Genomic DNA, 24,725 nt, shown 5'->3' with positions numbered 1-24,725 from the left:
CCTATAACCTGCTCTGTCTACCCCCAGTCCTCTCAGAAAAGGGGGAGAGGGGTTCAGAAACACTGTCACACCATCATAAAGGAACTCCTCTGAAACCAACCAGATACTCACAGTCCCACGGGTTCCCAACCCGGATCTGTGCATAGGCCTTTTTTAGTCTATTTACAACTTCATCATGGACGCTCTCGTGCAAAAACTAAGTGAAAAAAGAAACACGCAAGGGAATCGTTAAATAAATGTACAAATTTATTTATTTATTAGTAAATAAATAAATTTGTTAACAATGTAAAATTTTTCTTAATAGTGCTAATTTATAGTTCATAATAAATTTTGAAAAATTGTGATCTCTAAAACATATGCAAATACAAGTATGTTTATTTTTGTAATTGTAAAATTTCTAATTTTAATTGTTTACTACATGAAGATAATAATTTCCTCTAGGTGGCTGTTAGAACAAAACCATGAGACAAGTCTTGATCAGATCTCTAGGGATCCATTTGATTAAGCTTTACAATCAATTATGCCTGTTTCTATTCTAGAGCACTGGGTAACGTAAGAAGCAGAAAACCTAAGGATACCTATCCCCCCACTATGCCTGCGTGAGTCATGGAGAACACACACCACAGTGATTTGTCAGCCGACCTCTGCTGCTGTGTAACCAGGTGCTCTTAGCCTCAGGCCAAGATCTCAGAGGGAGGCCTTACTCAGGTGAGGACATGCCTTGGACTCACTCTGGGTAGGCCATGAGCTCCATGCTATGTTCCCAGTGGTGGAGGTGAACTCGTCTAGCCATCCATTCTCTGAGTTGGTCTCCATATGGCAAATACATTGACATTATGAGTAGTACTTTAGTCTGTAGTACTGCAATAGGTTTTTCTACATATCACTTAACTGTTCTATGGAAATCTATTTGGGCAATGACTAATAATAGCTTCTAACTTTTTAACACTAAATATAAAGCATGTCCTGGCTGGTGTGACTCAGTCGTTGAGCACTGACCTATGAACCAGGAGTTCATGGATCAATTCTGGTCAGGGCATGTGCCTGCGTTGCGGGCTTGATCCCCAGTAGAGCGCGTGCAGGAGGCAGCCAATCAGTGATCCTCTCTCATCATTGATGTTTCTCTCTCTCCCTCTCCCTTCCTCTCTGAAATCAATAAAAATATATTTAAATTATATATATTATAGCATGGCTATATATATTTGCTCTAAGACTCAAAGGAAAAGAAAAAGTTGGCTGAACAGAGAAATGCTCCTTTTATGGCATTTCATATTTTGTCATATTAAGATTATTAGAGGCCCGGTGCAGATCCCCTCAGCCTGGCCTGCACCCTCTCGCAGTCCAGGACCCCTCAGGGGCGGACATCCCCCAGGGATCGGGCCTAAGCCAGCAGTCAAACATCCCTCTCGCAGTCCGGGGCTCTCACAGTCCGGGACCCCTCGCTCCTTACCGCCTGCCTACAGTGGAGGTGGGAGAGGCTCCCGCCACCACCACTGCGCTCACCAGCCATGAGCCCTATGGGAGCACACTGACCACCAGGGAGCAACGCCTGCGTTAAGTACCTGCCCCCTGGTGGTCAGTGCACGTCATAGCGACCAGTTGTTCCACTGTTCGGTCGATTTGCATATTAGGGTTTTATTATTATAGGCTAATCATTTTTAAAGAACTCATTTTCTTCTCAGCATTAATGGAATGTTTAAGTTTAATAAACTGTAAATGCTTTATGAATATTGTATCTTAGATATTTTTTGAGAATTTCAACTGAGTAATGTAAAACCAAGAAAGTGTTCTTTTGTTGTAAAATACAGGAAAAATGTATATAAAATGTTTTGGGAAAAGTAAAGATTTAATTTTCATATATCTTTTATTTTTGTTAATTTAGACTATGTCAATCTTATGAAGAATTTGTTCAGACTCACTGTGGGTGAGAGTAAAAACCCAAAATCAATTCCTCTGTAATTCAACTGTAAACTGTTTTTTTAATTACAGGAGGAAAACTTAACACTAATAATTTAAAAATGACAAATGTAGCCAAATTTTGAACCTAACCAAACTTGTCTAGTTGTACACAGCTTTTTCATTACCAAGAGTCATGAAAATCAAGGATGTATCTGACACAAAACTTGAAACCCAGCCCAAATCTGAGTGTGGAGATTAACATCCCAAACCCTATTCATGCTGAAACTAAACATCATCTCCTTATATGCACATAATATTAATGTCTAATTTACGTATGTATTTATTTATTCATAAAGAGAGAAAGCACATACATAGTCATTTGCTTTTCAATAAACCATGTCATATCAAGTCAAATCTAAGACTTGATTTACAAGCCCAAACTTAAAATCTTTAAAATGCTTTTATAAGTAAAAGCCAAGGCTGTCTATCTGTGAGCTAACAATTTTAGAACTTGTCAAATATTAAGCTTGCTTTAGTCTCTAAGCGGCATTGGACTTTGTCCATATTGTTCTGGGTGTGGGACTGAAAACAGTCTCACCTCCCAGTCCAAGTCCAACCAGTTAGAGAGAAACCGCTGTTAGCCTAGGCTGGAGGGTAAGGCAGTCCCTGGCTGAGAGGAGACCAGGGCCACATTATTTGCCACTTAGCATGATGGGTAGGAAGTACTTCTACGACACCTCCCTACCAGTGCAATCTGAAGAGCAGGACAACCTCTCGTGCCCATACACACACACTCACCAGGCGCCTCGCAGTGGTGCACCTCTGGCCGGCTGTCCCCACGGCGGCAAAGAGAGCTGATGGGACCACTAAGCTGAGGTCCGCATCCTCAAAAGCTTGGAGAAGCACAAACACACACCCATCAGTGTTGTGAAGTAGGCAGACAAGGTACTTGCTTAAAAAGATTATATGAGAATTGAGAGATTATCCCAGTACAGATGTGCATGGAGGCTCTCGCTCCTCTGACCTCTTCCCCTTTCGTGTCTCCCAGTTCCTGATACTAAGCCTGCTCTGCAGCCTCCTCGAGGTCTCCTCTCTAAGACCACCATCCTTTTTGTCAGCTTTCCTTCCCTCCAGGCTCAACCCCGAGGCCCACTTTGATGCCAGCTTCCCTGGGCCCATGGAAAGCGGGGAAAGCTTTGGACCCCACCCTGCACCAGTCCAGGCCCCGAAATCCTCATGTTGCTCCTACAGAAGTGTGTCCAAATTTCTGAAACCCCTCTCGCTCTTTACCCCTTCTCTGGATTACCTCACCCCACTTAGTGACCACACGCAGAGGGCCCTTCCCAGCTTCCTCTGCTCCTCTGCAGGATCAATGTCCTCTGCTTCTGTGCATTCATTCCTCCCCTCTTTCACCCTCAGAGAAAAAACTAGCCCTGTCTTTACAAAGTTAACCCCTCCCTTTATGTGACTTGTAATTCCTTCCTTCTTACCCCTTAGAGAAACTTATGGACACGATTCCCTCTTACATCTTCCACTGTCCCTTTTCCAAACTAACAGCATTCCCACACTAGCATGATGGGTAAGAAGGGGGTTTGTGCAACCAAGCAGACCACGGGTTCTTGTCCATTTCCACCACTTTTCAGTTGTGTTAGTTTACCTTTTTAAGCCTCAATGTCCTCAGCCATAAAATGGGATAATGTCTGGGGTACTAATGGGTGACAGCAAGGAGGTAAGGAAAGAGCAGTATTCTGGGGTCTGACTGCCAGGATATCAATGCTGGTTCCACCACCTCCTGGCCTGTCACTTGGGCACATCCTCACTTTAAGCCTCAGAGTGTAACCTTCCAATGAGATAAATAATGGTATCTGCCTCGTGGGATTATTGTGGGGATTAAATGAAGCAAGGCATATGAACCAGCTGAGCACAGTACCCAGCAAACACCCAGTGCTCACTGAGTGCTAACTACATTTTTAAATGAACTCTACTTTTTCACTACATTAGAACTTCATCTTGAATAAACCCTTTGCCATCTACTTTTTAAATTTCTGGCTTACACCTCAAATGTGCAAGCATTTAAACGTGATGGTGATGGCAATGTACAAATTAGCAAGTGTGCTTTTTATCACAAAACCCATGCTTTTATTGTCTCAACCTACGGATGGTCATTACGTTATCCAGTTACACTGGCAGACTATTTCCTTTTGTGCCAAGTAATTGAGAAACAGACTTACAAAATGCCCAAGTCTACAGGCGAGTGATTAAAATGCCTTAAAGGAGTGTTCCCTTTCAGTTATAAAAGCACCAAATATTCCATGAAAGACAAACTCATGCTTTTGAAATCTAATGGAAATCACATAAGAGTTACTTTTTCTAGAGACACACGTGGCCAGTTTTCAGAAAACGGGAGAAGGGAAAACCAGGAACAATGCCACATTAGGAAGTCTTGCACACAGGTGCTAAGCCCAGGTTTCATTTTCCAACATGAACACCCTTCCTTCCTAGTTATCTCTGCCTGCAAACCATGTGTCCTGTCTCCTAAGTAAAATTCCTGAACATGTGAGTCAGGCCTTAGGCACGTACAAAAACAGACCAGACGAGTTGCTACAAGTGCTATATGCTCAGGACAGCTACCGAAGATATTCTGAATGGAAAACAAAACAAAAATAGGGGGCAGCCTTACCGATAATGGCATTATTTCCTCCAAGCTCTAGCAAGCTTCTCCCTTTAAAAACATATAAACACACATTAATGCCTATTTTAGTATTTAATGCACACTGACAGATGGCCTCAAATCATAATCTATCCCAGTTACGTTTTAATTTATTTTCTGGCGTAAAACATAGCATGAACATGGAATCAAAGAAATATTTCCTGATTTTAATAATTGTACTGTGGTTATATGACACAATGTACTTGTTTCTTAGGAAATACACTAAAATACTTAGTGGTAAAGGAACAAAGGTCTTCAACTCTTTTCAAATGGTTCAAAAATAACATGCAACCACAATATACGTGTGTGCATATGTGCGAGTGTGCGTGTATGTGTGTGTATATATGTGCTACTGGAGAAAGAAAATGGTAATGCAAATGGGACAAAATGTAAGCAATTGGTGAATCTGGTTAAGGCTATATAGAAATTACTTGTGTGTCTTACAACTTTTCTCTAAGTTTGACGTTATGTCCAAAAAAACCCCAGTTAGTATTAATGGTGCAGCCACTATGGAAAACTATATGGCAATGTCCCAAGAAATTAAAGACAGAATTACCATATGAATGATCTAGCAATTTAACTGTTGGGTACAGGGCCAAAAGAAGTAAAAGCAGGGACTCAAATAGCCATTTGTACCCCCATGTTCACAGCAGCATTATTCACAACAGCTAAATGGTGGAAGCAACCCAAGTGTCCACTAATGGATGAATGGCTAATACACACACACACACACACACACACACACACACACATACATATATGCATACACACATACACACACACACACACACACACATATGGAATATATATAAAATGAAATAGTATTCAACCTTAAAAAGAATGGAAATTCTACAACATGGATAAACCTTAAAGACATTATGTTAAATGACTTGAGCCAGTCACAGAAGGACAAATATTGTGTGATTCTGGTTATATGAGCTTCCTAAAAGAGTCAAGTCCACAGAGACAGAAAGTAGAATAGTAGTTGCCAAGGGGCCAGGGGAAAGCAGAAATGGAGAGTTAGTTTTAATGGATACAGAGTTTCCACTGAGAAGACCAAAAAAAAAAGTTCTGGAGATGGATATTGGTGATGATTACACAACAATGTAAATATACTTAATGCCATAGAACCGCACACTTAAAAATGGTTAAAATTGTAAATTTTTATACATCTGATCACAATAAAAAGGTTTAAAAATTATGTGCTCATTGTAGAAAATTATTTTTTAAAAAGAGCAAAATATATCAAGCAGGCAAAGAGCTATGGCCCACAGGTCACCATGAAATCTGTCCTTATACTTTGGTATAGTGCCTTCCAATCTTTCTCCTGTGCACTTATATTTAGTTGAGATCATACTATCAAATTAACTTTGCTTTATTTTCTGATTAATATCTTATACCTTCTCCTTAAATTATTAGGAGTTGTTAAAAAAAATCACTGCATAGTATCCATCATAATGATGCACCAAATTTTATTTAGCTACTTCTCTAGTGTTGAATATATGGACTGTGGGATATCAACCTCTTACCTATGTAGGTCAGGGTCAAAGGGCATGAATATTAGGGATACTATACATGTTGCCAGCTTACATTCCAGGCAATTACACAGCAGGCTATGAATGCCATTCTGACCTTACACTCCCAGCATAAAGATTTGAAATGTATTTGCCTCAATTTTAGAGCTGCGTTGACCACACCATTTGAACATACGTTTATTTTTCCTTAAATGCACTTTAAAATCAGCTTCTATGCAAATCACTTTTATTTATCTGTGGTGTCAGGAGTGTATGTGACAGCAGGAGAGGTCTCACTTCCATGCTCTAAAACAGTCACGTGTCAGTGAGCGTTGATGATAAGGGGAGAGGGCCGCTATTACCAAGTCACTGAGTGCCCCATCAGGCCTGGTCTCTGCTGCAGCAGCTGATTTGGTGACGGCTGGCTGGCTGGCTACGGTAGGAGAGGGCAAGAGAAGGGGAGGGAACAGAAGATGCCACACCTCCCATCAGCTCCTCCTGCCTGGCTGCAAGTGCTGTGCGGCAGAAGAGAAGGGACCTACGCTTCCTGCATCTTTCCAACTCTGCCTGCTCCCTAGCCACGCTCCTGCAGCCAGCCCCCTCCATGAAAAGCGCCTGTAACTTAAGACAGACAGAATATTTGTCCTTTTTTATCATAATCCATTTAATTAATAGTACTACTTAAGAGAGAACAACTAACTACTACTTCCAATAAGAAGGGAACAGGAGCCCAGCCGGCGTGGCTGAGCATCCACCTATGAACCAGGAGGCCACGGTTTGATTCCCGGTTGGGGCACAGACCCGGATTGTGGGCTAAATATCCTGTAGGGAGTGTGTAGGAGGCAACCAATTGATGTTTCTCTCTCATCGATGTTTCTATCTCTCTATTCCTCTCCCTTCCTCTCTTAAAAAAACAAACAAACAAACAAACAAACAAATAAGTAAATAAATAAAAGCAATGCCCCAAAAGCAAAAGGGCTGGATTACCTATCAAGTCTCCCCTTGTTAGAGTCTAAATTCACAGTAGCCAGAAATGACAGTCAATATTATCCTTCAAACCCTCTGTAATCAGCCATAAAGTAGAGTGTACAAAGCTATGTTTATATAAATGAGGGAACAGATTTAAATCTTCTATTCCACATTCTCTGTAGGTCCTATATTCCTGTCTAAATTGTGAGTCTTCTTTTTTTAATTTGCCAAATAGGCCTGACAGAACTTGATACACTTGATATGATTTTATTACAGTCATTTAGAGAGAAAAATGACATTCTTCTCCAAATTATGCTATTTACATTTGCGATTGCCTAATATTAACCCACTAATAACTGTACCCTTTTCTTTTACTTGGACATTCAGATAAACATGGCTGGTATCTCCATGGAAAGGGTCAAGAAAAACAAAACAAAAAACTTTTCAATTTCACAGCCATACCTCTGAGGGAATTAAAATCATTAGCGCCCTAACCGGTTTGGCTCAGTGGATAGAGCGTCGGCTTGCAGACTAAAAGGTCCCAGGTTCGATTCTGGTCAAGGGCATATACCTGGGTTGTGGGCACATCCCTAGTAGGAGATGTGCAGGAGGCAGCTGGTCGATGTTTCTCTCTCATCGATGTTTCTAACTCTCTATCTCTCTCCCTTCCTCTCTGTAAAAAATCAATAAAATATATTTTTTAAAAAATCATTAGAAAGCCAACACTTACCAAACCTCTCCTGCACCATCAGGGCCACCTGTTTTCCCACCTGAGTGCTCCCGGTGAAGGACAGCAGGTTCACTCGCTCATCCTTGGCCATAGCTGTGCTGCAGAACAGACAGGTCATTCAGAGAAACCCAGCAATGGCGCCACCTAATGGTACTGGCCAGAAAACCCTGACATGGGCTCTTAGAAAGGCAGTCCAAGTTACAGGAGAGCAAGGGAAGGCCTTCATGAAAATGAACTAGATTTTCACAAGTAGAACCATGGAATACAATAGGCTAACCTCTTCTGAGCTCTCTATAAACAGAAATCACTTTGAGGACATTGTTAAGAAAGACAGTCCTTTCTGTCCTAAATGGATGACTGACAATGTGACCTTAGCATTTCCTCGATGAGCATCCGTTAATTTACACACTCTTAAGCGACTAATTCTTCAAGAATTAAAAAGCTAAAGACTGTAGGAAACATCCTAAGTATCCCTTGTGGAAGATGATTTATAAAGGCTATGCTAGGAGTTCCAGTTGCTTCTAAGGAACGTAGACCAGACACTATTGATTTGCTCAGTTCGGAGCTTCAAAGGGCCTGGTGTGGGCCAACCAGGCAGCCACAGTATCAGTCCAATCTAGAGCATGAACAGCTTGATGAATGAAGCCATGTAGGCCTCCCCAGATTCAGCCCAGCAAACACAGGCACGGATACCCTAATGTACACCTATACACTCATGCAATCATTTGAGCTACTTTAAGGCCAAAGGCAAGGATGCCCAGAAGATAAGAACAAATTGGTCAGAGGATAGTATACTTACATTTTAAATTACATTTAGATATATCACTATGCATATATTTCACTTATTTAAAAGAAGGAATACTTACTGCTCATTTTTGGGATAGCCCAGTAAGTACAGTAGTATGGAGGTAAAATAGAGGGAGACTAACATTTGAACTATACCAATAAGACCCCTATGAAACCTCACCTAGTCAAGGCCTAAGCTGATAACAACAATCTCATTCATCATGCTTCTGAGCAATCACACAGTCAGTTCCAGCTTAAAAAGAGGCTGTGGCATTATGCTAAGAGAATAAGCCAGACACAGAGGCCTCATGTTGCATGATATGATTTTATGAAATGTCTCAAGTAGGCAAATCCATGGAAACAGAAAGTAGTTTAGTGATTGCTAGGGGGAGGGGAGATAGGAAGGGACTACCAATAGTTACAGGGTTTCTTTTGGGGTCCCCCGCCCCAAATGTTTTGGAATAAGGTAATGGTAATGGTTGTACAACACTGTGAATACTCTAAAAAACCCTGAATAAATTTAAATAAAGAAGCTGTATTCCCAAGGTTCCCCTTTCTGGTGGGCTGAAGAACGCAGACCAATAGACTAGGTTCTTGTGGGGGGGTGGCAGTGAGACCCCAGACTCCAATTCCCCAGCTCAGCTCTGTAAGCACGCACCTTTATAAATCAAGTGTCAGCAGGTAACGGACTGCCCACCATTACAGCAGCTTGTCATTGTAGGATATAAACACCTTACAATAGTAGCTCTGGGCAATTAAAAAGGCAATATCTTACTCACCCTCCAACAGAGGCTATCCTTCCTATCTAATAAAAGAGAAACATGCAAATTGACCGTACCTCCGCTACGCCCACAAGCCACTCAGGAGCGAGTATGCAAATTAACCCAACAAATAGGCGGCGGCCACAGAGCTGGAGAGAGGAGAAAGCTTGGGTTGCCCCCGGCGATGGAGGAAGCCAAGCTTTCCGCCCACCCTGGCCGGCCCTGGCCTCTGCTCAAGGCTACAAAGTTTCAATTATAGAAGATAAATAAATCCCAGATACCAGGGCCTCTACTTGGGTCGCCGGGGGGCATGGCCGGACTGCAAAGCACCACAGGCCCCTCGCCCAGGCTGCCCCACGCCCCAAGGGAACCCCCATCCTGATCCGGGACACCCTTCAGGGCAAACCAACCAGCCCCCACCTGTGTACCAGGCCTCTATCCTATCTAATAAAAGAGTAATATACAAATTGACCATCACTCCAAACACACAAGATGGCTGCCCCCATGTGGACACAAGATGGCCGGCAGAGGAGGGCAGTTGGGAGGGACCAGGCCTGCAAGGGAGGGCAGTTGTGGGAGATCAGGCCAGGAGGGGAGAGCAGTTGGGAGGGACCAGGCCTGCAAGGGAGGGCAGTTGGGGGCGATCAAGCCTGCAGGGGAGGGCAGTTAGGGGTGACCAGGCTGGCAGAGGAGAGAAGTTGGGGGGGACCAGGCCTGCAGGGGAGGGCAGTTGGGGGGGACCAGGCCAGCAGGGGAGGGCACTTAGGGGCAATCAGGCTGGCAGGGGAGTGGTTAGAGGGTGATCAGGCTGGCAGGCAGAAGCAGTTAGGGGCAATCAGGAAGGCAAGCAGGTGAGCAGTTGGGAGCCAGCAGTCCTGGATTGTGAGAGGGATCGGGATCAGGCCTAAATGGGCAGTCAGACATCCCTTGAGGGGTCCCAGATTGGAGAGGGTGCAGGCTGGGCTGAGGGACACCCGCCCTGTGCACAAATTTCAGGCCTCTAGCCTACCTAATAAAAGAGTAACATGCTAATTGACCATACCTTCGAGATGCCCACCAGCCAATCACGAGTGAGTATGCAAATTAACCCCAAAAGATGGCGGGTTAATTTGCATACATGGGCATCGAGCGGCTGGGGCGGGACACTTGCGTCATCGCCATGGCAATGACACAGGTGTTCCACCCCACCCCAGCTGCTCAGGGCCTCTGGGCAACGTGGGAAGGTGGAAAGGCGGCTCCGGGCCGGAGCAAAGGCGGTGTCAGCAGCCAGGGGAAGGAAGGCCCATTCTTGCACAAATCTTCATGCATCGGGCCTCTAGTGCACTAATAAAGGCAGAGCCCAATGAGGTCCATAATGATAATGATTCCAAAAAACCATGCTCACTGCAGCTGCACTGCGTTTAGCTCTTCTAGGACAGATGGTTCTAGTCGATCAACCTGGGTCCTTCAACAGAAAGATATTCTGCACATATTGACCTACCCAATATCTGCTCCGCCACAAGTCAAGGAACAAATCGCGCCAGGCAGCTTGTTGTCCTCCAGGACCTTGGCTATTATCCTAGAAAGGAAAAGCAGTTACTGCTAAGGGAGCAATTTCATTCTTAGGGTTTTTTAAATACTCCATCCACCTGACTCTCTCTTCCTCCCCTCAAACATCCAGGCCTGGATTTCTCCTCGCATAACAGAAATGAGGTTTTCAAACACTTAAAAGTAGAATTCTTTTTTTTTCCTCCCTAAGGGAATCTTAAAAAGAATTTAAACACACACACACACTGCCCAGCCAGTATTGCTCAGTGGTTGAGAGTTGACCCATGCAACAGGAGGTCGCTGGTTCAATCCCAGGTCAGGGCACTTGCTCAGGTTTTGGGTTTGATCCCTATGAGGGGGCATGCAGGAGGCAGCCGGTCAATGTTCTCTCATTTATGTTTCTATCTTTCTATCCCTCTCCCTTTCTCTCTCTCTAAAAAAGCAATTAAAACTTTTTTTTTAATCTGCAAAATAAATAAAAGATATAAAGCAATGGTCAAGTAGTTCAAGTAATCATTGTTTTTAAGTATTTTCTGCCAAGCTATGAGGACATATATGATTCAAGATGGTTAACTGATCACAGGGCATTTTTTGTTGTTGTTGGTTCTGTTTGTTTTTGTCTGTTGCTATAAATCCATTAAAATTATGGGAAAGAAATTTTAAAAAGAAATAAAACCTAGAAAGACAAAGAAGTGAAAGGGCATCCCCATAAGCAAATGAGAAGGTTCAACACATCTCTGCAAAGCAGAGCCAGTGTCCCCCAAACCTAGAGTAGGTCGTGAGGAGATACAGGTGAGGGAGCTGGACCTGCCCACAAAACCCTGAAGTCCAGGACTACTGCGGGCTGCCTTCACATCAAGCCTTTCATAGTCGGGAAGTATCAGCACCTCCAGGTTAAAGCACTGCAAACAGCACAGCTCTTCCTCAGTCTCCCACAACCTATACTGTAATCGTTAAAATAACCACAGCTCAATGCTGATTCAATCTTATTTCGAATTATAAAAATGGCTCAAGTCATCCTGTTTTCTCTGAAACAGGGGTCTTCGTTTTGAGCTTCCTGAGGAGCATGGACCTAAATAGAGCTAAGGTTCTTCTCATCAATCATCCCAACTTGCTGGCTACTTTCTAACTGGTTTAATTTAAATTTCAAAAAAGGTCCAAATCCTATACCCATTTCCATAAAAGATTCCATTGCGAATGTAAGTAAATACTCCAATTGTCCCCCCAAAAGATGTCCTTTATAAACAAGAATCACTCACATGTGTGATATAAAACAGAAAGCAACAAAAGAATGAACAAAACAACAAACTTTTAGACACAGACAACAGAAGGGTGGGTACCAGAGGGGGAGGGGGAGGGGATAATGAAGAGAATAAAGGGGGGTCAAATTTATGGTGATGAAGGGAGACTAGATTTTGGGTGGTGAACACACAATGCATTATACAGATAACGTATTACAGAATTGTGCACTCGAAACTTAAATAATGTTATTAACCAATGTCACCTCAATAAACTTAATAAAAAATATTCTTTACAGTGATTTTCTTTCTTCCATCCAGCAAGGATCACACTACAGCTGTCATATCTGAGACGAGATATCCAATGGTACAATTCTTTCCAGGGACTAGGGTGTACATCCTGTCTGCACAAGGAAACTGGTTGTCCTTGAAGGGTAACGATTTTGCTTTGTGCCCATGGGTACAGGTTAGCAAAATCCTTTCCCCCTAATGCATGAGAATCTAACCTCAGGTTAACTGTCTAGTTTTGTTACCCAGGTTACCTGATAAACGTCAGCGTGTCAACCACACTACCTACACAGACAACATGGCTTACGGTAAAAATGACCCGACTGGCCAACTGCATCTGGACTACAATAACCTCCTGAGAACGATAAATAGGGACCTCATACTTTTTGGCCTTCCCTGAGTGCAGTGACTCCTGTAACTGCATGTCCCTTATGGGCGGCTGAAAGCTCTGTCAATAGAATTGTTACAAGGTAGTCTGGCTCCTATGGAGCATTAGGGTATAAAATCAGGGCAACCCCCACTTCTGTCCATCATAGGTCTCACCTCCTTACCCCTGTGCAAACGGCTACAAAGACACCAATTAAAGAGAAATACCTAATGCTATTCTCCTGGCAAATTAGCATATCCTTCTAAATAGAGGTATGATATGTGGCCTATGTTCATCTTATGAGTCTGAACGTTTAAGTGAATTTAAGCTCTCCTGTTAGATATGGCAGCACCCTTCCTGAATTATGGCAAAATTTAGCATCATCTTACTCATTGTCTTCCATTGCAAAATAAGATATTCTCAATTACTTTAAAATATCAGCTGTGTTCCTATGTGAGCATTTCAAACCCTTCAAAATGTTTAAAGCATACAGTAATTACAAAGCAGCTCAAAGCAACAATAACTTAGAACATTTAAAACTAATATCAAAACTGACAGTATTTAAAAAACAAAACAACCTGACAGTATTTTAAACCAGTTGACTAAATTGGCAAGCCAGTTCTAAGTTTTTTATTTTGAAAAAAATTGCCTGGGGAATCTCATCATTTTTATGTTTTATATATCAGAATAATATGTAATATTTCATTCAAATACCCCTACCTTGAAGGATATATTTTGCTCAATATCACACATTCCTTTCAAGTAAATACTATTGTCTATTTTTTATTCTTTTTTTAATTCTCTTTTTCAGCTCACTTTTCAATTCCTAAACCAGTATCCTATAAATGATCTTCTAATATTGAAAACCCTCTTACATATAGACTCCACCACAAGCTCTCTACAACAATTCTTAAATCAGAGAATGCAAACCATGAGCATGATACCATTGTAATTATCCTAGTTATTAATAACAGGACAGGAGTAAAGGGAAGGCCAAATATTATAGGCATATCATTGGGCAGCTTCACCAGGAAGCTATAGCTTTACACTCCCCATGGAGACACGAGTCTATTCCCTGCAGATGGCTGGGGGAAAAGACCGGACAGAGAGGAAATAGACGCATGCCCAGTAAAGTTGGGATGATAAACTGGGGACAATGTCGGAGGGTAGCTGACTGTCAGTCACACCTGGGAACAGGTCAATAGCCAGAATGGGCATGGCCACTGCAAGCACATGAAGATTTGATATATTTAATCCCCTAAACAAAGGCGTTCACTCTCTTGGTTGATTCCTGCTTCCTGGGCTCTCACTCCTGCTTCCTGGCATTCTCCCATGGCCCACAGCCACGTGGACCCCCACACACAATGGACTAACAAACTGTAACTAGCCTGATGCTGACTGGACCCCGCTGCAACATGGAAGGGAAATTCTGGACACTGGCTTTGCTTCTCGTTCTACTGAAACTTCAGTTACACGTCTATAACTGGACTAAGGGAAATGGGACTTTGGAAACCCCATGATATAATTCCATGCAAATAAAAATCACTCATCATCCCGTGAAAGTCTCAGAAAATTCTTTTTCTCGAGGTATCATAAGGACTCCACTCCCAGCACTCAGTGGGGAAAGGGATACCCCAATTTCCCCAACAACAAAATCAACCAAGCATAAAGGATGCACCATCACTCACATGGAAAGGGGTGCTCTTGTATATGATCTCTAACTTCCCGAGTGACAATTTATTAACGTTGATTTTATGACACAATCAGCTGTCAAGTCTTCAAATATGAGTAAATAAAGCCATTTTTAATCAAAAGATAAAATACATTTTAGATAGTGTGAGAAGAATCCCTGGAATAATATTTCTTTCTGCTTTGCTAATAGTCTATTAAACAAAAGCAATAAAAGAATTAGCTGGGTAGAAAACAAAACCACTAACATGTTGAATAGTTAAAAACTATAGCCCCAAAATTGCAAGAAAATTTCCTCTGTGCTGGATTTGCTTTTCTTTTGCAAGTGACAATAATGTTTATAAGAGTTCGATTTCAACCCTTAAGTCTGTATCAGCCACGTTTCTACTGAGTTAAATGATGTGGCTCTGAAAGAGCTCTGTAAGCTGCCAAACAACACAAAGTGTTATTACAGTCAAAAGAGAAAGAGGTTAGCCAAATCCCACCTTAAATATGAGACTTTTACATCACATTAAAATTCAGTGCCTGTCAGTCACCCTTTTGAGATTACTCCACACCCAGGAAAAAGAAAGCCACACATACTCACTTTGTGACAGCGACACTAATGAGGGAAGTTGTTGGAGCTCCTTTCCTTGAGAGAGTTAAAAAAAAAAAAAGAAGGCAACTTAATTTGGTGAAAATCATAAATACCTTTTATTATCAAGCAGAAACAAGTCTTTTAAGACAACTGAGCCTCTCATAACTGAAATAGGAATCTGTCCTTCAGCTTGGTGTCTCTGGGACCTCGCAGACCACAAAACCTTCATAAATATAAAAATGACAAAAGCAGTTTTGGTCCTGCTTGCTGCACTGCTCATAGGAACTGTTACATTAATATCTGCCAATCACGGGAGCTGAATGAAGCGGAAATCAACATGATTTATGTTGGAAGGCTGGTGAGCTGCCAGAAAGCACAGGTCCCTTTGGCAACACGATGCCAAATGATTAATCCTTCCACCTATGCGCTGCTTTTGTAGACAGTCTTTGAGTACAGTCAACTGCCTACATTTAGATGAGTATATAACTAGTGGTAAGATCCAAAACAGGCAAGGACAAATCTAGTTCTTCCACTGAACAGGAAAGCTAAAATCAGATGCTGACATTTTCCCACTTCGCTCTGACTATCAAATAGTTCATAAAATGTAAAATTTAATGCATCAATGGGAACACTGGCCAAGGGCTTCAGAATAACTTGGAAATTCACTATCAAATTCTTATTGAAGAAAAGAGAGTCAAACTTTAAAAAGAAGGTTGTGACTTGTTGAAAGTTCCTTTTTTCCCCCCCTTAGTTATTTATTTAGTTTTCTGTTTGGGGAATGTGGTACAATAAAGATTATTTAACTGGTCTTTGTTTCTGGCATAGAGCTTTCAAATACCTTGGGCCACTGAGCAGTGGTTAGAGCATCAGCCCTCCGACCAAAGAGTCCCGGGTTTGATTCCCAGTCAAGGGCACGAACCTGGGTTGCAGGTTCCAAGATGCAAGTTCCATCCCTGGCCCTGGTCAGGGCACATGTGGGAGGCAACCAATCGGTGTCTCTCTCATACTGATGCTTCTCCCTCCCTCCCTCCCTCCATTCCACTCTCTCTAAAAATCAAAGGAAAAAATAGCCTCAGGTGACAATTACCAAAACAAACCCACCTCGGGATTCTGAGCGACAGAAGTGAGTTTGTTATGCTAACAAGGTGACTTGTGGTGTCTACTAGATAGCTTCAAGATGGGGGCTGGTTGCTGGTCACCAGAACGACCAACCACAGGAAAGAGAAATCAAGATTGAGTTCAATCACGTCCAATGATTCAATCAATGATGTCTATGGAATAAAACCCCCCAAAGAAAACTCTGGACACCAAAGCTCAGTGGAGACTCCTGATTGGGAGGGTACCATACCCCAGCTCCCCTGGGAGAGGGCCTGGGGGCACTGCATCTGGGACACTTCTAGACCTTTCCCTATGTGTATCCTTTATAAAAAAACTATAATCATTTGAGTACTGTGCTTTCTTGAGTCCCTGGGTCATTCTAATGAATTATTGAAGCTGAGAGTTCATGGGAACCCCCAAATTTACAGATGGCTGGTCAGAATTGCAGATGTCCTGGGGATCTGGGGTACTTGTAGCTTGTATCTGAAGTGGAGCCAGCCTTGTGGAAGTCTGAGCCCTTAAACCTGAGGAATCTGACACTAAACACAGGAAGTCAGTGTCAGAATTTAATTACAGTACCCCCCTTGAGGTGGAAACAACTGGACGGACATCGCTATGTCAAAAAAAGAAATAAGTCAAAAACAAAATTTTACCAATGGTAGAATACACAGTAATTCAAAGTCGGCATTTCACAACCAGCCAATATGACTTAAAATGTTAACAGAAAGAGTAGAGCCCTGGCCGGTGTGGCTCAGTTGGTTGGGGATCATGCCATGCACCAAAAGGTTGCTGGTTCCCCGTCAGGGTACAAGCCCAGGTTGCAGGCTCAATCTCCACTAGGGGGTGTGCAGGAGGCAGCCAATGGATGTTTTGCTCACATCGATGTTTCTCTCTCCCTCTCCCTACCTTTCTCTCTAAAAATCAATAAAAAATCTTAACAACAACAAAAAAAGAAAGAGTAGAGTAGTAGAACACATTTCAATACATTTAAAATACTTTTGCTAGTTCCTAACAATGGCTACTTTTATCACCTATTACTAGAAAAGCAAGTGAGCAGGTCTCACCAGAGGCAGACATTCCCGCAGATCATTGCGATGGCGTTGTTCCAGCCGTACACCGCCACAGGGAAGTTGAACGCAGTGATGATTCCAACCAGGCCTACAGGGTTCCACTGCTCAATGAGCGCATGGCCAGGTCCTGCAGACAGGGGAAGGCGAGGAGCATGCTTAAGCGTGTTCATTTAATGCATGTCACGTTAATAAGTCTGCTGTATTTCATTTTCAGAACAAAGGTGCACGGGACCAAGTGGGGATTCCGGAGGCCCTGTCGTGGATCACTCTGCATACTGCGGGACATTGGTTCATTAATTAACACACCACAAACGTTGTTATGACACCAACCATAATGACAGACACAAAGTCTCTGATCCTAAAGGAACTCTGGTCATTTTAATCAAGGGCAACCACAGCAGTGAAGCAAGGAGTGCTGGCTCACAAACCCTGGTCAAAACCAGACCAACCAGGCAGGCGGAGCTCCCAGCCATGCATCTTTCTGGCCACGCTCACACAGCTAGCTAGGCACAGGGAAGCCGCCATTGCTGCACCCTCTGCCAGACCTCCTTTGGTCTAGGCCTCCTCAGCTCCCTTCGGATGATGTGCTGGCTCTGCCTCCTTCTGGCAGGACCTGCCACCTCCACCCCTGCCCTCCCCTCTTCATCCTCCTCCCCAGGGAGGCCAGTGCCGCTCTGATAACACTTCCCTGCTTAAAACCCTTTGGAGTCTGGGTCACTACTGTAGCTGCCCACCTAAAGTCCATCCCCCTATCAGGAACAGTCTCTTCCCGCTTCCGCTCCAGCACCCCAGCCCCCCCTCATACTGTGCCTCCAGGTGTGCTAAAGCCATCCAGTTCCCCAAACAGGACACATTCTCCCATCCTAAGCTTTCATTTTTTAATTATTTTTTTGTTGTTAATCCTCACTCGAGGATATTTTTCCATTGATTTTTAGGAAGAGTGGAAGAGAGAGGGAAAGACAGAGAGAAACATTAATGTGAGAGAAGCACATTGATTGGTTGCCTCCTGCATGTGTCCCACCTAAGGCCGGGGCCAGGGAGGAGCCTGCAACCAAGGTAGGGTGCCCTTGACCGGAATCGAACCAGAGACCCTCTGGTCCGCAGGCCCAGGCTGATGCTCCAAACCGGCTAGGACACTAAGCTTTCACTTATTTAAAATGCCTATCTTAAATGTCTGCCTCGCTGCCCTGAAATCTAAACTTCAATTGCTTTTTCTGGGAGGCCCTGGATTTACTTTCTCTGGCTAGCTTAGGGGCTCACTATCCTCTCCTCCACCCCATCACAGTACTTATCATGTTCTATTATACTTAGCTCCCACTTGCCTCTCTTAAATGTAAGGAATCTATAGGCTTATAAATTCCTTGAGGACAAGGACTATGCCTTATTTAGACCAAGTATCACCTATTAGATCACCTGGCAACTGGTAGACACACAATCAACATTAATTGCATTAATGAGGTCAAAGTTACCTCAAAGACCATGCATAGATTAATATTATATTCTTTAAAAATATATTTTTTCTTTTCAGATCATAAATGTATCATAATTACCACACAGGGAAATTCTGAAAAGTAGAAAGATGACAATAACCACTATCACCACTCTGGCAGACTTCCAGCTCTTTTATCTTCAATGCAGCCACACAGAACCATGTTTGCTCTATCAAAACTGCAAACATGACAAATCACACAAGCCCTTATGCTCATCACTGAAACCTCCCAGAGTACAATGCTGGTCCTTGCTGCAGTGTGACAGCAGAAGCTTGAAAACACCCATCGCTTGGGAACTGGTTAAATAAATTACATATAGGATCTTTTCAACAAACACACAGCCATAAAAAAATAGGAAGGAGCCCTAGCTGGTTTGGCTAAATGGATAGAGCGTCTGCCTGCGGACTGAAAGGTCCCAGGTTCGATTCAGGTCAAGGGCACATGCCTGGGTTGCAGGCTCAATCTCCAGTAGGGGGCATGCAGGAGGCAGCCGGTCAAAATCATTTAAAAATAAGTAAATACAACCTTTCCATAAAAGTGTGGGGTTGGAGGCAGGCAATCTTCATAAACAGGATTTTTTTTACCTGCTAACAGACTGCCAACATGAGCTCATCTTTGCCTTACGGCATTAACAGGTCATTTTTAATGTTTCCTATTGATACCACAATCAACATCTTTGCACATAAACCTTTGTCACATTTCAAATTATTTACTCAAATTAGATTCTTGAAACTGGTATTAAATTTAAGGCTCTTTGGATTATTTTTAAATTGTTTTCCAGATGGATGGGCAATTCATGTTACCACGAGTCAGTCTCCATAGGAGCGTCTGTCAACCCACGGATTTGCCAACACTGAGTTTTATCTTTAAAAATAAAAATAGCCCTAGCCGGTTTGGCTCAGTGGATAGAGCATTGGCCTATGGACTGAAGGGTTCCAGGTTCTATTCTGGTCAAGGGCATGCCTGGGTTGCGGGCTCGATCCCCAGTAGGAGCCGTGCAGGAGGCAGCCAATCAATGATTCTCTCTCATCATTGATGTTTCTATCTCTCTCTCTCTCCCTCTCGCTTCCCCTCTAAAATCAATAAAAAATATATACATTGACCTAACCCAGTGGTCAGCAAACTCATTAATCAACAGAGCCAAATATCAATAGTACACGATTGAAATTTCTTTTGAGAGCCAAATTTTTTAAACTTAAACTTCTTCTAACGCTACTTCTTCAAAATAGACTTGCCCAGGCCATGGTATTTTGTGGAAGAGCCACACTCAAGGGGCCAAAGAGCTGCATGTGGCTCTCGAGCCGCAGTTTGCCGACCGCGGCCCTAACCGGTTTGGCTCAGTGGATAGAGCGTCGGCCTGCGGACTGAAGAGTCTCAGGTTCGATTCCGGTCAAGGGCATGTACCTTGGTTGCGGGCACATCCCCAGTAGGGGGTGTGCAGGAGGCAGCTGATCGATGTTTCTCTCTCATCGATGTTTCTAACTCTCTATCCCTCTCTCTTCCTCTCTGTAAAAAAAAATCAATAAAATATATATAAAAAATATATACATTAAAATAAATAAATAAATAAATTAAATAAAATAGCCCGGTGGCGTGGCTCAGTGGTTGAGCATTGACCTATGAACCACAAGGTCATGGTTCAATTCCCGGTCAGGGCACATGCCTAGATTGCAGGCTCAATCCCCAGTGGGGGACGTGCAGGAGGAAGCCAATCAATGATTCTCTCTCATCATTGATGTTTTTCTCTCTCTCTCTCCCTCTTCCTTCTTCTCTGAAATCAATAAAAATATATTTTAAAAAATAAGTGAACCCGAAACCGGTTTGGCTCAGTGGATAGAGCGTCGGCCTGCGGACTGAAAGGTCCCAGCTTCGATTCCGGTCAAGGGCATGTACCTTGGTTGCGGGCACATCCCCAGTAGGGGTTGTGCAAGAGGCAGCTGATCGATGTTTCTCTATCATCGATGTTTCTAACTCTCTATCCCTCTCTCTTCCTCTCTGTGAAAAATCAATAAAATATATATTAAAAAAAAAAAATAAGTGAAAACAAATTTTTCTGTAATACTCTCAATAATAAAACAAATAAATTTTTCAAATGTCTTACTCTGATGTTTTCATCTGTTTCAATTTACATTTCTGACTATAAAATTAAAGACATTTTCATTCATGTACATGCCACTTACAAGTCCTCTTTTGCAAACTGATCACAGCCAAGGCATTTTGGAGCTCTCTGTATCAGAACACGGAACTCTTAGCCTACGTGACTTCAACTGCTTACTCTCAGAAGGCAGGATGGGTCCCCCGATCATCCGTGATAGGCCGACGGCATAGTCACATATATCCACGTACTCCTGAACTTCTCCCACACCTTCCACTAAGATCTTCCCCATCTCCAGAGACACCTAAAAATACAAAAAGCCAAGCTACATTTCCCAGCAGTATTCATGTTTTAAACATTAAAATGATCAGAGGGAGGAATGCAAAACATATTTTGTGTCTCTTGTGAAGGCAATACACTTTAGAAAATCTGTTCTTATTTTTCTGAAGAATTTTAAAACCCAAGAATAGTCTTCACTTTTTCCTGTCTTGTTCATCTTTCCTCCAGAGAAAAGACTTTTGAAATGTATAAATTGCTTTTCATAAAAATCACAATCTTAGAAAAACCAAAAAAGAAAAAGAAAATCACAATCTTGCCCTGGCCGCTGGGGCTCGGAGGGTTGGGCATCGTCCTGTGCATCAAAATTGCCAGTTCAACTCCCGGTCAGGGCACATGCCTGGGTTGTGGGCTCAATCCCTGGTAGGGGTGTGCAGGAGGCAGCCAAACAATGTTTTGCTCTCATATTGATGTTTCTCTCTTTTCTCTCTCTCTCTCTCTCTCTAAAGTCAATAAAAACATATCCTCGGGTGAAGATAAAAAAAGAAAATTAAAAAAACACACCTTAAAATAAAATCAATCTTATATACAGAAAGGCATGACAGTCTTATTCCCCTTTAAAGGATTATATTTTTACTACAGAAATACTTTACCAAGCTTCCTAGTACTTGAATCTTCTCCCGCAAGGCATCACCAATCTGTCTCACTACTTCTCCTCGCTTTGGAGCAGGAATCTAAGAAAAGAATGGAATTTTAGTGTCCAATTCAAAGTATAAACTCTAAGCCCCAGCCAGGTATCTCAATGGTTAGAGCGTCATCCCAATATGCCAAGGTTGTGGGTTCGATCCCCAGTCAGGGAACATTACTGTGGGTTCAATCCACAGAACCGGGCATGCAGGAGGCAGCTGATCAATGTTTCTCTCTCTCTCTCTCTCTCTCTCTCTCTCCCTTCAATCAATAAAAACATATTTTAAAATATATAAAAAGAAAGTAGAGTGCTCGCTTCAGCAGCACATATACTAAAATTGGAACGATACAGAGAAGATTAGCATGGCCCCTGCGCAAGGATGACACGCAAATTCGTGAAGCGTTCCATATTTTTGCAGGAATAAAGTAATCTTATATACAACTTTCATTAAAAACTTAAAATGAAGAAAAAAAAAAAAAAAAAGGAAGAAGAATGCAAAGGTCAAAAGGCAAGAAAAAACATGGTGGTTTGGAAAATTGTAAGGAGTTCAAAGAGGCAGGAGAGAAATGCAGGGGCCACACGGCAAAGGGCCATGTACAGGATTCAAAAAAACAGTGAGGCAATTACCAGAGGGCCTTAAGTGGTGGTGGGGAAGAGGGGGAGGTGGATCTCAGTACATTTTAAGATATCACTCCAATTGTAATATAGAAAATGGATCAGAGGAAAACAAGAACCGGATAGGAAGACCATTAGGCCAGACCAGAGGTGGTGGCTGCCTGGACTACAAAAATGGCAGCAGAGAGAAGTGTACTTTAAGATGTTCAAGACTTGAGCCTGGCCAGTGTGTCTCAATGGCTGAGCATTATCCCATGCACCAGGAGGTCACCCGTTGATTCCTGATCAGGGCACATGCCCAGGTTGCCAGCTCAATCCCCAGTGGGGGGCATGCAGGAGGCAGCCAATGGATGTTTCTCCCTTATCAATGTTTCTATCTTTCTCTCTCTCCCTCTCCTTTCTTCTCTCTGAAATCAATAAAAACACATTTTTTAAAAAGATGTTTAAGACTTGATAATTTAAAATTGATTCTCAACCCTGACTATTCAGAGAGGGAGAGAGAAACATTGATGTGAGTGCGAAACATCCATCGGCTGCCTACTTACTGCACACTCCCTACCCCTACCAGGGATGGAGTCCACAACCTGGACATGTGTCCTGACTAGGAATCGAACTGGCAACCTCTTGGTGTACGCCCGACGCACAACCAACTCACCCACACTGGTCAGAGCTAGATTCCAGTTTAGACCACTCAAATCTGGCATCTTTTTTGTTGTTGTTATTATTCCTCACCCAAGGATATTTTTTCCATTGATATTTTAGAGAGAGTACGGGGGAGGAGAGGAGGGGGGAGAGAGAGAAACATCAATGTGAGAGACACACATCAAGTGGTTGCCTCCCGCATGTGCCCTGACCTGGGCTGGGGATCAAACCTGCCATCCAAGTAAGTGCCCTTGACCAGGAATTGAACCCACAACACTAGCCACAGACATGCCGGCCAGGGCTGGCATCCTCCCACCCCCTCCCAGCTTCCCAGATGATTTGCACAAAAAGCACGAGTTGAGAACCGCAGGGTTAGGTTTGGGAAAGCGAAATGAGGGGCGGGTGGGAAACAAGGAAGAAAGCGGCATCTCCAGGGGGAGCCTGACCAGGCCTTGCATAACCGGGCACCGATACTCTCAGGCCCTCCTGAGGCGGCAGCAAGAGGCCGCGTCCCTGCACACTTCACCGGTGAAGTCACAGTAAGAATTAGGAGGGACGTATTAGCTGAGCCGTTGAGGAATTACTACAATGACACCCACGAGAAAGAGCTGCCAAGTATCTGGTACTCCTTCATTCCGTTAAGGATGGCCCGTTAACAGTTCCTGCCCTGAAGAGAGGGAAGAGGCTCTGGCTCCTCCTCACCAGAGATGCAGAGGACAAACGAGGATGCAGAGGGGCAGAGACAGGTGAGCTGAAACGGTCTCAGCAGAGAAAGCAGCCTTTGGAACCAACCGGGTTCGATGTGGTAAGCTCCAGTGAAGAGGAAGAAATCCGTTCTTACAACTAGGCTTCCGCATTTTCCACTTTGTTCCTCTCCCCTTCAAGGGAAATGTTTCCTTTGAAAAATTCCTGGCTTACCTTAAGTGAACTAAATGACACAGTAGTTTCAGTAGCTGGTCCTCACACAGGCAAGGCCAGCCGAAGGGAGGCGCAGCTGGGAACGTCTCTCTCTTCCCTAAACTTTGAACTCAATTGCTTAACGCGGATTCCAACAAGTGGATCCCCAGCTGACTCGACCATCACCCAGAAAAGCAACCTGTTCCCACTGAGCAGCCCCCGTCCTCCGGGGAGGTCTGAGAAGTGTGAGGAAGGCTGTAAGGCGCAGAGTCCGGCCTGCTGAGTCAGAGCAGACCACCAATGAGGCCCTGGAAGGGAGGACACCAACCAGGGCCAGCCCAACACCGACGTCACCACAGCAGCTGCCACCCCTGGAGCGAAGAGGGATGTGAGCCAGTTCAGGAGGAAAGACCCCGGTGCCGGGCAGGGGCCTGCTGGAGGCAGCCGATCGATGTTGATGTGGTTTTTTTTTTCTCTCTCTCTCCCTCTCCCTTCCTCTCTAAAAAAAAAAAAAAAAAAAAAATCAATGAAAACATATTATAAAAAAAAAAAAAAGATCCTGAATTCACACTAACTCTTTTCTCAAACACGACTGTATTTGCCCTGGGTAAATACACACACATAATAGATGTTTCTGGTCAAATGTTTCACTGGCATTCAAAATCGTGTATGAAAAGGGTGAAATCCTAATATAAAGGATGAACTTTATATATTTAATGACAATGTATCAATATTGGCTCACCCACTGTAAGAAACGTCGCACAGTAATGCAACATGTTAATAAGTTTGCGGGGAGCTC

At 43.2% G+C, this 24,725-nt stretch overlaps 1 protein-coding gene and 1 non-coding gene across 6 annotated transcripts in view; one reads left to right on the top strand and one right to left on the bottom strand.

Annotated features, from left to right (window-relative positions):
* The window catches only part of ALDH7A1 (aldehyde dehydrogenase 7 family member A1), a 61,379-nt gene that overhangs the window by 31,835 nt on the left and 4,819 nt on the right, over positions 1 to 24,725 (bottom strand). For all 5 annotated transcript variants that reach the window (XM_054714944.1, XM_054714942.1, XM_054714943.1 and 2 more), the window contains exons 4-12: positions 21,738 to 21,818; positions 20,989 to 21,112; positions 17,218 to 17,350; positions 15,065 to 15,109; positions 10,850 to 10,927; positions 7,823 to 7,920; positions 4,580 to 4,621; positions 2,698 to 2,792; positions 112 to 196 (exon numbers count right to left, since the gene is read on the bottom strand). In XM_054714944.1, coding sequence (XP_054570919.1) covers positions 112 to 196; positions 2,698 to 2,792; positions 4,580 to 4,621; positions 7,823 to 7,920; positions 10,850 to 10,927; positions 15,065 to 15,109; positions 17,218 to 17,350; positions 20,989 to 21,112; positions 21,738 to 21,818 — 781 coding nt within the window. The remainder of the gene's footprint in view (positions 1 to 111; positions 197 to 2,697; positions 2,793 to 4,579; positions 4,622 to 7,822; positions 7,921 to 10,849; positions 10,928 to 15,064; positions 15,110 to 17,217; positions 17,351 to 20,988; positions 21,113 to 21,737; positions 21,819 to 24,725) is intronic.
* LOC129148910 (U6 spliceosomal RNA) lies at positions 22,080 to 22,186 on the top strand. Its single transcript, XR_008555937.1, has one exon. It is a non-coding gene; the product is annotated as a U6 spliceosomal RNA (small nuclear RNA).

The sequence above is a fragment of the Eptesicus fuscus genome, chromosome 4 (assembly GCF_027574615.1).
Source record: "Eptesicus fuscus isolate TK198812 chromosome 4, DD_ASM_mEF_20220401, whole genome shotgun sequence".
NCBI classification, from domain to species: domain Eukaryota; kingdom Metazoa; phylum Chordata; class Mammalia; order Chiroptera; family Vespertilionidae; genus Eptesicus; species Eptesicus fuscus.
This window is presented reverse-complemented; position numbering and strand designations above follow the sequence as displayed.